At 41.8% G+C, this 15,896-nt stretch overlaps 1 protein-coding gene across 1 annotated transcript; it reads left to right on the plus strand.

The window, feature by feature from the left end:
• Positions 1 to 56: 56 nt before the first annotated feature.
• On the plus strand, positions 57 to 15,709 carry immp1l (inner mitochondrial membrane peptidase subunit 1). Its single transcript, XM_086108178.1, has 6 exons — positions 57 to 119; positions 9,270 to 9,380; positions 9,462 to 9,550; positions 9,949 to 10,075; positions 14,457 to 14,567; positions 15,575 to 15,709. Exons 2-6 carry the CDS (start codon positions 9,276 to 9,278, stop codon positions 15,653 to 15,655), a joined length of 513 nt encoding a protein of 170 aa, XP_085964304.1. The 5' UTR covers positions 57 to 119; positions 9,270 to 9,275; the 3' UTR covers positions 15,656 to 15,709.
• The last annotated feature ends 187 nt before the right edge of the window (positions 15,710 to 15,896 follow it).

The following is a 15,896-nucleotide window of genomic DNA, read 5'->3' on the forward strand; positions in this document are numbered from 1 at the left end:
CAATCATAGGCGACTTTGGTAATCGCGACAAATGAAAATCGCTCTTGTTGCGATGTGACAGCTGAAGCTCCATGATAACAAATGCAGAGTCCAACTCCTGAAAGTCTCCGTTTCATCAGGTGAGCGAAGCGACATTCTTTATAATACACTCCCTGATCAACCCCCCCCCCCCCATTTATGCCCAAGAATGACCTTGTCGGCTTTGTGTTTGTTAGAACTAATGCTGCACTCAACAGATCCAGAACATAACATTGCATTTGTGATTCCATCTTAAGTGAGGATTTAGACTCTAAATACCGGTACTTTAAATACTCAGTATTTAAATGAGGTATCGTATGTTTATTGACTGTAATGGTTACGCAACCATCTTGTGTCTAGGTCTGTGGGCAGTGTAACTATAACATCCATATATGCGGTTTGCATTGTTATAGGAACATTTTGTGCGCCTGAAATAAAATTAAAAACATAAAATAAAATATAAACACCTACTTTAAGTACATCTGAAAAAATCGAATAACATCAAACATGTTTTTTCGGATTATGATTCGCCATTAATGAATAATGCATTGGACAGAATTCAGGCTTATTCATTAGATGAGTATCTATGGGGTCGTACAGTGTGGTTGCTATCATATTTGGATTGTTTGGCATGGAGCAGGTCAATGCTTGACTTAATACCACTACAAATTTGTTTGTAAAGGATTGCCTATTGATTTGGCGTTTGCGTCCAATCCTATTAGATTTCCCTGGTGTACCTAATAATGTGTCATATTAAAGCAACTCAGAATGTAAAATGTTCATTGGAGGGAGAGAAGCGCTTGCACATCTCTGAAGGAAGTCAAATCAAAACTGTTCTTCACCATAATATGTTCTATGTGGCTCCACGAGTCCAAACACAGCATTCTGCTTAATGTTGCATTTGTGGAAAATGAATTAGGGCGGCACGTTGGTCTACTGGTTAGTGAGTCAGCCTCACAGTGCAGAGGTGAAGGGTTCTGGCCTTCCTGTGTGGAGTTTGCATGTTTTCCCCATGACTGCGTGGGCTTTCTCCAGGTACTCAGGTTTCTTCCCACATTCCAAAAACATACAATGCAAGTTGATTGGGCACTCCAAATTTACCATAAGTGCGATTGTGAGCGTGGATGGTTGTTTGTCTATGTGTGCCCTGCGATTGGCTGGCAACCAGTTCAGGGTGTACCCGCCTTCTGCCTGAAAACAGTTGGGATAGGCTCCAGCACACCCGCGACCCTTGTAATGATTCAAAAATGATGGATGGAATATGAATTAAGCAACAAAATCCGCTTGTTAGCCATTTCAGTTACTCAGGGCTGAGGTGGAGACCACACAACTGTGTTATCATTTTCATTTGACAGCAAGTAGCAAAATGGTCAACCCCTGAGATGGATAAAAACAGATGGATTTTGCTTAATTCATATTCCATAAACACAATATTAATCAGAATGGTGTGTTTGGACTAGTGGAACTGGATAGAACATATTGCAAATAACATTTTTAACTTTAGTTCCCCTTTAAGAATTTCGACTCATGAATGTCAAGCCAATACCAATCATTGGTGTGGGTGAGAAGGTGGGTTTCCTTGGTTTAATGACCACTTTTAACACTGATTAAGTGATAACTGATGAGTGTAATCCTTAAGACAGCTGGAGAATAGCTTTGTGTGTCAAATCGAGGCCAGAGGCAGCACAAGATCACGGGATACTGTAAGGCTCCAGAGGAAACGATTGCCCAACTGCTCACTTTACAAACGCTCTCAGCAAAGGCAGCCCCGCTGTTTTGACAGCGACACTGAGATTTATGTGTCCTGACAGAGGACCAAGGGAATATATCATGACTGACGACACTAGCCCCATTTGAGATGAATAAGATGCTCTGACTGACCTGCTTCCCAGCAGGAGGAAGTCCCGCTTGCGGTTCAGCATGCGGGAATATGAATTTAAAGCTGTAGTCCTCAAACATCTATCAGTTGGTGAAAGACCAAATGTTATAATGTACAATACAGATCAGGGAACAGTGAGTCGGTGGGTGTTCAGGGCCGAAGCACGCAGTACAGTGTCGACTAATATTAACATCCATTCATTACCCAAACCGCTGATCCTCACGAGCCTACCCCAGCCGTCTTCGGGCAGTAGGCGAGGTACACCCCGAACTGGTTGCCAGCCAATCGCAGGGCACACATAGACAAACTCATCCTGAGGGCCAGAACTGAACTTGGATAAAAGGCATTTAAGATTCCACCTCTCTTTTCCTGGAACAATTCACAAAAAGCCTTGAAATTGAATGATTTGGTCTCAAGAAATGCTTGATATTGTTGCTCAACATTGGAGACAGACATATCTGTTTGTAGATTTATGGGGTTTTAGTGATCTTTTTGGTGACATAAATGTGCTAAACTCAAATGCTTTAGTTCATGTTGCCCAGTATTTATGGCTGTTGATTGTCTGACTAACTTTCTTAAATATGCAGATGCTGGTATGGACTAAAACAATCATAGAAAATATTTTTTTTACTCATAATAAGAGATGACTGGAAAAGTAAAGGTATAATGAAAAAAAAATCCTTGCAAAGAAAGCTTTTGGCGTGGCTGTCTGTCTTGATGTCTTGATCTACTATAGCTGCATTTACATCACTCGCAGCAGTATTTATCAAACTGCCTAGGATAATTAATAACTCAATGTCAAAGCGGTGATCCTATCGATTTGATGTGGCCTGTGATGCAAGACAACGTAGCAGAGATCATAATGTACGTCAGATAGTAGGTGCCTCTTGTTTTTTGAATGACGGCTCACAAACTATGACAAAACTAGCATCAGGTAATGTTTTTCTTAATAGAATCGTTCTGTAATAAACCCAACCTATAACATATTGCCTCTGACATATTGTGCTCATTATCTCATTACCTACAGAGATACATCTGCACATTTTCACCTCCACATTTTCTGTGACGTCTGTAACCAAATTTCTCCCATTCTCTTGAATCCAATTCCAACCTCTGTGGGTGTGGTGGTGAAAGGACTGCGGTTTAATTGTGCAAAACTAACATTTTTCCATGTGCCATTGGTACATGTGTGTGTTTGTTTTGTTTTTTTGTTAGCATTATCCAGGGGCTGTATCTGATTTTACTATATAATGGTAGTAGTCATAACATGTCAGACCTTTCCTGGTTCTACTGTTTTGGTTTCTTCACTCTATCTTTGCCATTTGCCAAAGGTTTTTGTGTCGGAGGAATGCGAGATTATCATCAACATGCACCATATTTGTGTTGGTAACCATGGAAGGAAACTAATATTCCAAGCACAAAAGAGCAGAACTATGTACAGGATGATACCTTCTGATTTCGTTTTAAGAGTTGACTTCTTCATATCATCCGAATAGCTTTGACTCTATAGATGTTTAATTATCTGTGGAAAACAGATAAATTTTGTTACATTTTGAAGGGGAAAAAAAGGAAATCGTCTTTGGGGAAAGCCAAGATTTGTGTTGTGGTTACGTTATCTGTCATTCGCTCTTGTTGAAATGTAGTAGTCTTTGTCAGGAGCAGGTCGAAGCAAAACACAGACGCCTTTGTCACCGTGATCCAACACTAGATAAGATCTATCCGCTCTCAGCACTGGGCCACAACCACATATAGGCTTGCGGTCAATACAATAAGGCTTAGTGGCTACTTTTTCCATTCAGGGTAATTGGCTGGGGACTCTGTCAAACCACATTTCCTTTCAGTTCATAGCAGTTGTATTCATATCACTTGGCGATTATTTGCTCTGCCTTGACCCATTGATTGTGGGGTTTAAACCCTCGGCTCCTCAAATAGTCGCCTCGCTCAGCTGTTTCACGGCCGTGCTGCTGTTAGCGACGGTGAAAAGAGCAATATGGAGATCAGTGGTTTCAATTAAGCCTTGAATGCAGGGCATACCTAGAAGAGATGGGGGTTAGACATACAACACTGCGACTGTGACTTTTGCATCTGTCACTCTTCATCCAGCCAGGTGTCCGTGTCTAAATCAGCAGGATTAACTCCGATTGCGCTGATAGTTGAAACAGACCCCCCTCATTGCCAAACCACCGCCCTTTTATTGTTCACATTAAGATCAAATTAAGCTCGGCGCAACGGGACTAATGCGCCGACCTCTCCTGCCTTCTGCTGCCCAGAGGAAGACATCAGAGGTGCGATTGGTTGCCTCTCTGATGCTGCCTGCTCCTCCAGACTCCCTTCCATCTGGGATCCTCAGGGAGAAGAATATCTGACAAGGGGCTTGTAAGCCTCTTAGCCCCCCTGTTGCCTGGCTCTCTCTCAGCCCATGTTTTCCTAATTTAGTTGTGTAAGGAGTCCAGCGCTAGGCCCTTGTGTGCTGTTTGGATTGAGATTGTCTTTGTGGCTGTAATAGACTGGCCGTGTATATCAATTAACACGACCCAGCCAGTGGCAGTGTCCCGTCCCTGGAGATCAGTTGCTGTCATTCCTATTGGAATATTTCCTCATGACCCCAATAAGGTCTAAAGTAAATAATCATTTGAATTTGATATTTTGGATGAAGGCGTGTTAGGGTCACTCTGAAAAGAAATGAAGTCATACTCAAAGACTGAAGTAAAGGAAATACATTTGTAATTACAGGAATAAAGTTGAAATATTACTTGAGAAATGAAATGTTTCCAAAATATTATGATTAAAAAAATGTATTAAAACAAAGTCATAATAACATGCACGTGAATGTAAACCTCTGTCATGATTCGAATTATTAAGGTTCTTATCAAGTTGATTTTCGTACGTTTTAAATCAATGGAATCAGTATGAACGGGTTAATGTGATTGCACAAATGTTTGCATTTGTTCTCAAAGAAGAAAAATGACAATAACTTCTTAAAAAAGGTTGTTTGCCCCATCAACCCAATACCAAGATTTTTTTTTTATTCTCCCCAAAAATAAATATGATAACGTACATACGGCACGTGTCTTGAGAGACTTCTGTGTACAGACTGTTAATGTTTTTAGTTGTCTGGACTTTTTGTGAAGTGTGACCGTAGTAATGTTAGCAATCTTTTAAGAAATGAACACATCTGTCAGGCTTTTTTTTCTTAATTCTTGGGAGCCATGCCGTTTTCTGAGACAAAGGGAACAATTACACATGTCAGTGTGGATGACTTCCACTTCATTGTCACTTGTCATAATGACATTCAACATGTCAACCCAGGTGACACTTAGGTCGGACTTTGCTTCACTGCTTCACTCTCCGTTTGACAGCTGGGTGGACGGACGCAATGTCATCAACATTCATGCGTTTGCATTTTCTTCACATATGTGTCATTTGTTTTCTTTGAGTTACTTGTGTTTCTTTGCTCGGAGATCGCAGAGTTAAACACACAATGAGGTTTTTTTTTCATCGGCTGCTATTCAGCTATTCATTGGAGACACCCCACCCCACCCCCTTCTCTCTTTTCTGCACTGTAGCACTGTGTCATGACTGTGGGAGGCTAGTGGCCACAGATGGTTCCGCAGAGAGGGCTGCGCTGACTTTCTTTGTTTTCCCATGAACGTATTTTGTGTGTAATCCTGGATTAGCAGAAAGACTTTGTGTTAATTTACAGCTGTAAATCAGTATTCGATTAATGTCGGTGCTGACACATATGTGCTGGGTATTAAGGGGCAAGACATTGGGTGGCTTTGCTGACTCTGGGGAATCAGAGGTAATGGAGATCCAGTCACGTCTTTCTGGAAGTCCACCTCGTGCTGCATCCCAAGGAGTCATTGCAGCTCTTGTATACACATATAGGTAATGCTATTGTGTGTGCACATTCGCACCACATGCGTGCACGCACGGCACGTACTATCAATGACAGAGGGCGCCTCAGAAAACCAGGCGGCTGCATATGGACTCTCTTGATATCAACCACTGGCCGTGTGATCTTGTTATGCAAAGTCCCTTAATCCCCACCTTTGCTGAATGCACACTGGAATAGAGGAGTGAGTGGTGGTAGTGAGGGACGAGGGGGGTTGAGAGTAGGGGGAGTCACACAGTGATATGAAGGCAGCTGTACAGAAGGCTGTCCAGTGTAGCAAAAATGTTGATCCTCATCCTCGCAGAAGAAAGAGCTCATGTGAGATCATGTCTGAGTGCGCTTACGCAAGTTGCCATGAGGCGGCGAGTTGACTAAAATGGTGGCAAATAGACTTGAACATGATGCTTTATTGCCGATTTGGGATCGACATGAAACTTTACACTTTCTTTCAAACAGGAATTATATTGAGAAAAAAAAGCGGTGTTATCCAGTCAAGAACCAATCATTCAGGCATGAACAAAACCAACACAATACTGTCAAAAAATGGATGACAAAAGCATCCAAGTTGTTTCTTTTGAGTATCATATCCTACTTTTATGAGTCTTCTGGATTATTTGGGTTTTATAAATTCCAGAAGAATTTTGTATCAAAATCCTGTTGTTCATCTGAGATATTTATATGGACTTGTTTAGTCGACCTCCGCCCTGGGTGGCTGTGACTCTTTTGAGGGATTGTTTCAAACCCCTGACTGACCACCGTCAAAATATCCTTGGGAAAGACTCCAAACCCTAATTTGCTCCCAGTGCCTTGCATGTCAGCAACCACCCTTTGGTATATGAATGCGTCCATAAATGGGTGAATGTGAGCTTCACGATTTGAGCACCGTGATGGAGTACTTAAAGTGCAATACAATTGCACTCCCATTTCCCAAATAAACTCATGTGAAAGAGTCATTTTCATTGTGTCATTCATAATTCGGTCGCAGGCTCTGACGTCCAAACTGTATGATCCAGATGAGTCGGTCCACTGTTGTACATTGCAGGTTCGGTGTGGAACAACTTGATTGGCCCTTATCTCAACTCCATATGCATTTGGGATGAAATGGAACCGTAAAATGTAGATTGGCGCCTAGCACCTTTCATCCATCATTAACTCATTCACTCCCAAAGACGTTTTTAAACGTTTTTTCAGACTTTGTCCAGAATTGGCTCGTACTGAAAGAGTTAAATATTTCTGACCTCAAAAATGTTCTGAATGGAGGGACAAAAAAGTTCAACAGACCGTAATATTGTTGAACATCTTTCCGGGGACAAAAAGGAGAAGAACTCCAAATTCCTGGTGGGTGTAATGTTTCGGTGGCCTCATGTTTTTGTCTATTTTGCCCCTTTCCACTGATTTACATCTTTTGCATGGATGATGAGAACTCCCAGCCAGGAATGTAGTCGAGGTATATGGGAAGTTTTTGGAGCCTGTATCAGAAAGGCCAGCAAATGGGCCACGGGTATTGTAGGGATAAAACACTAGGCTGAAGGCTTGAAAGGTGGAATGAAGTTGGCATGGACGAGACAGCATTGTGTGTTTCTTTGTGTGTGTGTGTTCGAGTATCTGAGTGGGGGTAATGGGATTATGGGTAACACCTTTGGCGGGGCTGGGAGAGCCACCTGACGCTCGGTCTGTTGGGAGCCTGGGGAGAAAGTGGGGTGGCGGTGGCCGGGCAAAGGAGAAATTGGGGGTCTAATCCGTGTCCATCTTTGGGAAGTCATTCCCTGAGCTCTGAGGATTTGGGCCTTTGGTTTCCGCTCTGCTTGGTTTGGTTAATAATACCCTGGGAGGGGACGAAGACAGAGGGGAACGAGACAGAAGGAGCCAGGGTGATGGAGAAAAAAAGGTTTCTTTACCCTGTGGTGCACTGGCAGGACAGCGGCCTGCGCTGAAATTGTTTGAAGAGTAGACAAAGCCAAGCTGTGGCCATTCCTCATATCTCTTTTTTTAATCTCTTGGTAGTGGTGGAGTGTATACTGCATCCACTGTGCCTGACTTGCGTACAAATGGTCTTTGCCCTCTGTCCACGCAGCAGCTTGAGTAAAAGTCAATACGCTAAGTGTGACTGAGGTGTTTGCTCACAAGCCACATATATCTCGAGCGTGTCCATGTCAGTGTTTTTCGGGACGCACTGATGTTGTGTTTCTGTGGTCCTGAGAGAAGCCGATAACTGCTCTAAACATTGTTAGTGCTTGTGATGGTGTGACTGTTACGGTGCAGAGGTGCCTCGTGTGCAAGTGTCACAGCTTCTGTGTTCTCTCCATCACCGCAGCGCAAGGTGTTGATTGGTCTGTCATACACTGGGTCAAGGTTCGGGGCAGTTTTGTGGTGGGAACTGACTTCTGAGAATGAAACACCAGGGAATGTGGCATCTTAGCCAACTGTGACAACCTTGTCTACACCGTTAAGAAATTAAGCCCCCAAATGGCTTTTGGCTGTAGACAGTCGACAACGGAAATACTACACTATCTTTGGGCTGTTTACACTACAGTTATCCCTCGCTATTTCGTGGTTCCTTTATCGTGGCTTCAGTGCATCGCGGATTTTTTGAAACATCTTCATAAAATGTTGGTTTTTAAAAAAAAATAATTTATTTATTTTTAAGTCCGCAAAAGGTCTGTGAGAAGCGGCGAAAGTCAGCAAAACAACAGCGAGTCACATAGAGCAACATATACTACATGTATATGTTTACTGTATTTTGTTGTTCATAAACTAACCTAATTTATACATGTTTAAATCTATTAGTATACAGCATTAAGTCATGTTAATTACTTCAAAATGTACTTCTACATGCATGTATACCATTAAATTTGGCCTTATAAATATTATGTACATGTACCTATATGGGAGGGGGGGTCGCTACGTCGCGGATTTTCGTTTATCGCGGTGGTTTTGGTCCCTATTAACCACGATAAACGAGGGATTACTGTACACCGTTTTGTTCGTTTGTATTTTTGTATTGAAAATTGTTCAAAATAATTTTGGTTATGTATTTTATAAAACAACAGTTTTAAAAGTTAAAAAGCGGACATATATGATTCTGACACCCTTTTTTTCCGGTTCAGTAAAAAGTTTTGGAGTTAAGGCTTATTCTAGTCCAGGGGTATGCAACTCCGGTCCTCGAGAGCTGCTCCCCTGCCGGTTTTAAAAGTTAACGGCTCTCGAGGACCGGTGTTGCCTACCTCCGTTCTAGTCCATCAGCACCAAAATAACAAAAGTGGAAAAAATCCATTTTATGGCACACCATTTAAGCGTACTTCACTGCTACTGTACGCCACCGAATCAGATTAATTGGTTACATGCGTACTGCGTAGTGTTTGAAAGTTCACAGGAGAAGCTGTTCGGTTTTTATTTGGTTGTTGCTTCTGGGTTTTTGTAACTCATGATGGCTAATAAATTGCACACATACTAATGCGGTGTGTTTTTTCTCTGTAGGTGGAGATGATCCGCCGTGTGCTCGGGAAGGCCTTGGGGTTTGTAGGCTACACCATCCAGTATGGCTGCATTGCACATTGTGCCTTCGAGTACATTGGAGAGATCGTGGTGGTTCGTATCATTACAGCATTGACAGCAGATTACATTCTCCTCAAATTTCATTCCGTCATTTGTGCTGTGATTGTTTTACAGTGCTCTGGCCCCTCAATGGAGCCTACCATTGTCAACAGAGATGTTGTTTTCTCGGAACGAATGACTCGGCATCTTTGCAAAATACAAAAGTGGGTAGCAGTCATATACCATGCATGTTCATTTTGAGATAACTAGGTGATATTTGTGCTGAATAGCTATAGCAAGAACTTAATCAGTATGTTTTGTCTCCATCCATCCATTTTGCTTATTTCAAAATATATATTTTTGTTCACAAACATCAAACATGACATGTCTTTGTTTCTGGTCAATGCTGACAAGAAATGTCAAGATCACATTTTACTAATCACTTGTATTTATTTCACTGATAAATGAGTCATTACAATTTTGCCAATGCATCCTATATGACCTTGACATTCAAGCTTCGTGTTGCTTTTCCTCAATAGTTACACATTTTATGGTATTACATGTAAGATATTTTGCATTACCAAAATAATCCACTCTAAATTATGTATGTCATTTCTTTCAGGGGTGATATTGTGATTGCGAAAAGCCTATTTGACCCCAATATGAATGTTTGTAAAAGGGTAATTGGGTTGGAAGGTGACAAAGTCTGCCTGAGTGGACCCTCGAATTTTTTCAAGACCCACACATATGTAAGTATTTCTGTGTGTGTGTGTATCTGTATCTGTATATGTATGTATATAGAGTATATACAGTAGGTATATATGTATATACTGTATGTATATATATATATATATATATATATATACAGGTATATAAGATAAGAAAACCTTTATTAGTCTCGCAATGGAGAAATTCCCAATTCTGTATATATATATATGTATATAGGTATATATATCTGTATAAAATATGTGTGTATATATGTATATGTGTGTGCGTATGTATGTATATACAAGTGTGTATGTATATGTGTGTATGTATACGCACGCACACTATTTAATGAATTTGTGAAAACGTGGTTCTACTGTAATTATACCAAAAATGTCACCTTTTTCTTTGTGTACTCTGCCCTCTATAATTGACCTCTAAATGTTTTAGACGTCACAGGCCAATTTTGTGTTATTGGTCAAAGCATCCGCTTTTGACAACAGCTATGTTTTGTCAGTGAGAAGCCCAGAAAGTGAGCCGGGGCTCTGCTGGTGAAACGACTGTCATTGCTTTTCTATTACTGATCTCCCCCAACGCCCACAGCCCAGGCCTGCAATCTCTCTGAAGCCTGTTGGCGTTAGTGCCAGCTGAATAGTCAGACTGATGGGTGGGCGGAAGTGCGTGTGTGTTTGTGTGATCGTGGATGTACATTTGTGTACATTGTCCTGGAAACCATATATTGCATTTATGTTGCATTTCTTAGAATTTAATTGTGTTTTATGGGCAAAGGCTAGGACCAGGTAATGTTTATGATGTGGAATGGGCAAGCGTCTTGCCATGCTGTGCCTTTAGCTTCACCGAAACATTCAGAGAATTTCAATTGTATTAGGCATCATCCTTGTATTGTATTTTATGTTTTCAGTATGAAGCAGAATGCTCAGTCACGTTCAAGTTTTGGTCATCTTTAATTGAACGCCTGCTGAATAGCTATAATATAGTGTGGCTATCAAATGGCCTTTTCATTTTGGATACGGCTCCATTTCAAGTACAGTACTGAGACCTAAACTCCCTATACGATAGTTTTACACCAGTTAAACGTGTTGACTCGTCATCATTGGCATTTCAATCACAGTGTGATTATCTGTGCCTGACTGGGAGCACTGTCTGGTATGGCTAAAGAGGCCGATCCGGGAGTGACAGTCCCTGTTGCAGTGGATGCACCTGAACACACAACCGCATGATATTTCCCCTGATTTGTATCATAAAGCTCAACGGGTCTTTCGTTTGGCTTCTGTTGCACCCAGAACCCAGCTGTTCCTGTTGAGATGTTCTGTCTGTCACGCAGCAACTCACATATCCAAATTGAAAGACCACCGTTTGAGCTAATCAAATGTTTTCACATTTGGGAACACAACTGGCTTTGTGTGACTCCAGTGGATGTAACCGACAAAAGGCCATTGTTCAAATTAAAGTTTAGTCTCCTTCAGGGTGGCATGAAGATGATGTGTGTTGTCTGTGTGTGCGATGATGTTAGGCATTATGGGATCTGTAAAGATGAGCTTTGCAAGGCGGTGGCTGTCATCGCCTCCTTTTTGCACAGACAGGCTGGCATGCTGTCTCCACCCTGAGAGATCCAACTGCCGGCTAATTGCACTGTCACCTTTTTAGGAATGATCTCTGTGTCTGAGCTATTGTGTCAAAACAATGACACTTGATCCCTAATATTACTGTGCACAGGGGGAGAGAGCGAGCGAGCAGAGGATAGGCTGGTAAAGTGACAGATGAAATCCGCCCCCCACACCCCCCACCCGTCACCACCCACACGATGCTTTCTATGCACTGTAGATCGACAGAGTCAGATATGGAAAGATGAACTCTGGGTGCTTGCCTGTATTTAATTTGACACCTCAATCATGTTAACATAATGAGTGCACTTATAATGTGGACATGTAACTCCACGCCCACTCGTTGAGAGCCGCTCCACCTTCAGTCCTCGACAGGTACACAGATGCTCCCCATCGGCGCAGCCTGTACGACAGCTGGCTTGATGATGCTGTCCATCATGCCACACATTCCAGTGTAATAAAGTAACACACTGTAGTCCGAATTACTGTACCGGTATTCATTATGACTAGTCAGGTTATTCTATTGTCATTGTAAAACACAATAAAGTGTTTATTTCGTGGTGTGAAATGATAGGCCTCCATTTTTTTTCTAGTTTCATGAGAGATTAATGGATAAAGTAATGCCGCATGCGATAGGTCGCGTCTGGCCCACTGGTGTGTATTTTTGTGGCCCCTTAACTGTTCACTTAACTGTTTTTGGATAGGTCAGCACATGCATACCACGTTCTGACCTTCAGACAGCCACACTTAGCTGAACTAGCAACAACGGAGCATACCTCCACTACATAGCCTCTTACACGGTCACTTAGAGTTACCGGTAACTGCTTGGAGTGCAATTTTGGACTTTCACTTTTGTTTTTGGAGCAGTTCTCAAGTTGACACTTTTGAGCAAAGATAAAACGAAAATGGCGTGTCTCAATTTCGCTGCTAAAAGACAAGTGGACAGTGAAAATCAGCACTGGCTGACACTGTACGTAACGTGTGTAGCCTCTGAATAACCAGACAGAAAAACATGTTGTGGTTCTTTGTGTTTCTATCTTTTTTTTTTTAACCTGCAGGTAGTATATTTTGGAATGCAATGTTTTGTTTAATTCAACTCTTAATTGTCAAAATGGAAATATTTGATTGAAGTTTATATTTTTAGATGAATGAGATATTACGTTTTGAATATTGCAATCTTTACTCAATCTCTACTCATTTTATTGTATTTCCATTGTACAGTGTATGGTCCCAGACTCACTTTTCAGAACCCATTTGATTGGCCATTGGTTGTATCATTATCCTCGACAGCCAATGGTGAAACTGCCGGTTTGATCTTAACTGCTGTGACGAACTGGATTTAACTGGACCACTTAGAGAAAATCTGGCTTGTAGTACGCGAGGAGAGCCTCAAACCTCTCTCCCCAACACCCAAGACTAATGCCAATTAAGCACAGGGCAAATGTTTTGGGCATTGACAAGGAATAGAGCAGTTACCAGCTTAGTCGGCTTAATGAACGACGAGAGGTGGGGGTGGCCATCGAGAATTTTGGGAAAATGTTAATTTTCCCAAAACAACCAGTGTGATTCCAGGCCGATCCTGGCCATCACTGAAATTTGTTTCAGTCTCAGAACCCTGCATAACTTTGTCATCTTATTTTTCCTTGTGCTTTCAATGCCAGTCCTTTCAAAAAGTTCCTACTCGCCTCTGTGAGTTTTAGGTCTGTCGAACCAGAAGTTGAGTGGAAATAAGGTTGTGGCTTCTCAGATGACAAACGGCGGTGCGTCTTTTGCCTTTGCTTGGGAGCAGGCATATGTTACCATGTAAATGAGGTGTAATGGTGGGAATCCAGCATGCTGACATATGGTTCTCCGATGACTCCTTTAATGATATTCATTTGCGTCGTCGTTATTCACCGAGTTGTTTACCCCGTGTTAGGTCAACATGTCAGTGGCTCGAGATTATGTCACATCATCTGTCTCAATTATGGAAAATGAAACAAAGCAAACCATCCCCGCTGTCGGACGGACAATCAAGAGGGCTGAGTGGTGCCGGTGAAGTAAGGAATTAATATTGTAACTCAAGCACGGACAATCTCCGCATTTCTTTGCCCATGCTATGATTCCAGAGCTCTTTTGCCGTTAAAAGTTAGGCAACACAAAAATAGACTTGCGGATTGTGATGCCCATTATGACAATATAATGTGTTGTTGATCCTGTCTGCACATATAGGGGGGACAGCGCACTTAATTAGGGCCTTGACAAGCCTACTCTCCTAAAGTGATGAGATTAATCATAATTGGTGTCATTGTGAATTAGAGCCTGCTTGGATGACCACCCCACTGGCAGGTCGGACCACGGTGGAGACCCTTGGACACTGCTGCTAGCCGCAGCTTAGTGCTCTCTCTCTCTCTCACTCTCTCTATATCGCTCTCTTCCTCTCGCACTCTCTCTCTGCCCAGCTAACTCAAGCCACTCTCCTGCTTTGAGGGGTGCAGATCTCAGCCAACAGACTAATGAACCCCGTTTGAAGTTTTACTAAATCCCACTCCGACCCTGCCCGTTACCCATGACCTCTCTCCTAATACCGTATGGGGTTAAAGAGGGACAGGCAGGTTGATGTTAAGATGAGGGGCTGTTCGCTGAAGCAACTCACTGGAGGGGTAGTTGAGCGGGTGTGTGTCGGAACAGGAATGGGGGGGGGGGGGCTGATTGGTGATCGGCAAAAAGTAAAATCTCACATCATCAAAAACAAAAAAAAATTATACCGTATAGCTTAATCAGATTTTCCCTCTGCTTATGTGTCTGGTGTGTCTTTAAGGTGCCAAAAGGTCATGTGTGGCTAGAGGGCGATAACCTTACGAACTCGACTGACTCAAGGAGCTACGGCCCAGTTCCCTATGCCCTCATCCGAGGGCGTGTTTGCTTGAAGGTAACACAGGATCATGGTTTCACAGATAGTATACTGTATATTTAAATGTCATATACAGCTCTGGAAAAAAATGTAAAGACCACTGAAAAGGATTTTATTTTCAACAAATGCCATACCAAACAAATCATTGGCCTCATAGCATAATGGCCAAAGTCATTTTTGAATGTGTGTCGGAAAAAGAAAAACACACAAAAATGACCACCTTTCGACCTTTGCAGATGACCATGACCCAGACAGGTGAGTCCAATCATTTTTTTAGCAAGCACTTTGGTCTTTTTTTTTCTTTTTTTTTTTTTGTAACAGAAAGATAAAAAATGACAAATCATGATACTATGAGGGCAACAAAATCTTTGTTGAAATTCAACCAAACTGAAGTGTTTGTCATCTTCTGCAAATGTTGATTGATTATGACACAAACACAGCAAGCAGTACTGGCCTGAGAGGTCTGTCCTGGAATTTCAAGTCATCTTATTTTTCTTTTAGTTGTTTAATCTTACACTGGTCTCATTTTTCCCCCAGAGCTCTATATGTTTGTCAGGTATGTGTAACACTGGCTAACCTGAGTTGCAGTGTAAAATTTAAACACAACGTGTTTTGTTTGTGGCGTTCATTCCGCTCTTATTTTTTATTCATTTATTTCAAGCCACAATGGCCATTTCAAGCCCTCATAAAAGACATGAAACAGTTGGAAGTTCAAAGCAAGTGAGTCCGATTGACCAAAAGCCTGGACAACATACGTCGAGCTTTCCATTCTGCTATGTTGTCATGTCACTGGATGTCATAGCAACCACGACCCCGGAAAGGGGTCAGCCAACCTTCTGTCCATCTGATTGGACAGCGGCACTCCACTGGAGGGCCTACTGAGACAGCTGATGAAATAACACCATCTTGCTTAAAGTCTCACACATCATTAATTGCCATATTAACGAATGTGTCTAGCAAATTGTCGGAGTTGCAGTGATAATAAATCCGCCATTCAATGTTTTTCTCCTCTTTGCCTTGAACAGCTCTGGCCCCCGGATGGTTTTGGGATCCTCAGCGAAAGTCCGACCAGACGGATCGTTAAAGATAATTGTGGTTCAGACTGACATGACTTTCACTCATTTTAAAATAAACCGTATGTGTTTATAGGAGAACAAACATATTGTGTGTTAAGTCACTTATGTCATTTTTACTGGACTGAGTACTTAACCGTGCAATGTAATTGCTGAAATTATGTTAAACATTATTATTATTATTATTATTATTATTAATATTAGTATACACATTTCATTAGTTTGTGTTTCAGTAGATGTTTTTTTGTACTTGTGTTACATCAAATACAACCTT

The sequence above is a fragment of the Hippocampus guttulatus genome, chromosome 3 (assembly GCF_054856545.1).
Source record: "Hippocampus guttulatus isolate MCC_2025c chromosome 3, RoL_Hgut_1.0, whole genome shotgun sequence".
Taxonomy (NCBI): domain Eukaryota; kingdom Metazoa; phylum Chordata; class Actinopteri; order Syngnathiformes; family Syngnathidae; genus Hippocampus; species Hippocampus guttulatus.

What these genes read in the sequence shown, in the direction of transcription:
- immp1l (XM_086108178.1), top strand. Translation starts at nt 9,276, where the DNA reads ATGATCCGCCGTGTGCTCGGGAAGGCCTTGGGGTTTGTAGGCTACACC. An exon ending in TTTTCAAGACCCACACATAT is followed by an intron (nt 10,076 to 14,456) that starts GTAAGTATTTCT and finishes TGTGTCTTTAAG; the next exon opens with GTGCCAAAAGGTCATGTGTG. An exon ending in GAGGGCGTGTTTGCTTGAAG is followed by an intron (nt 14,568 to 15,574) that starts GTAACACAGGAT and finishes TGCCTTGAACAG; the next exon opens with CTCTGGCCCCCGGATGGTTT.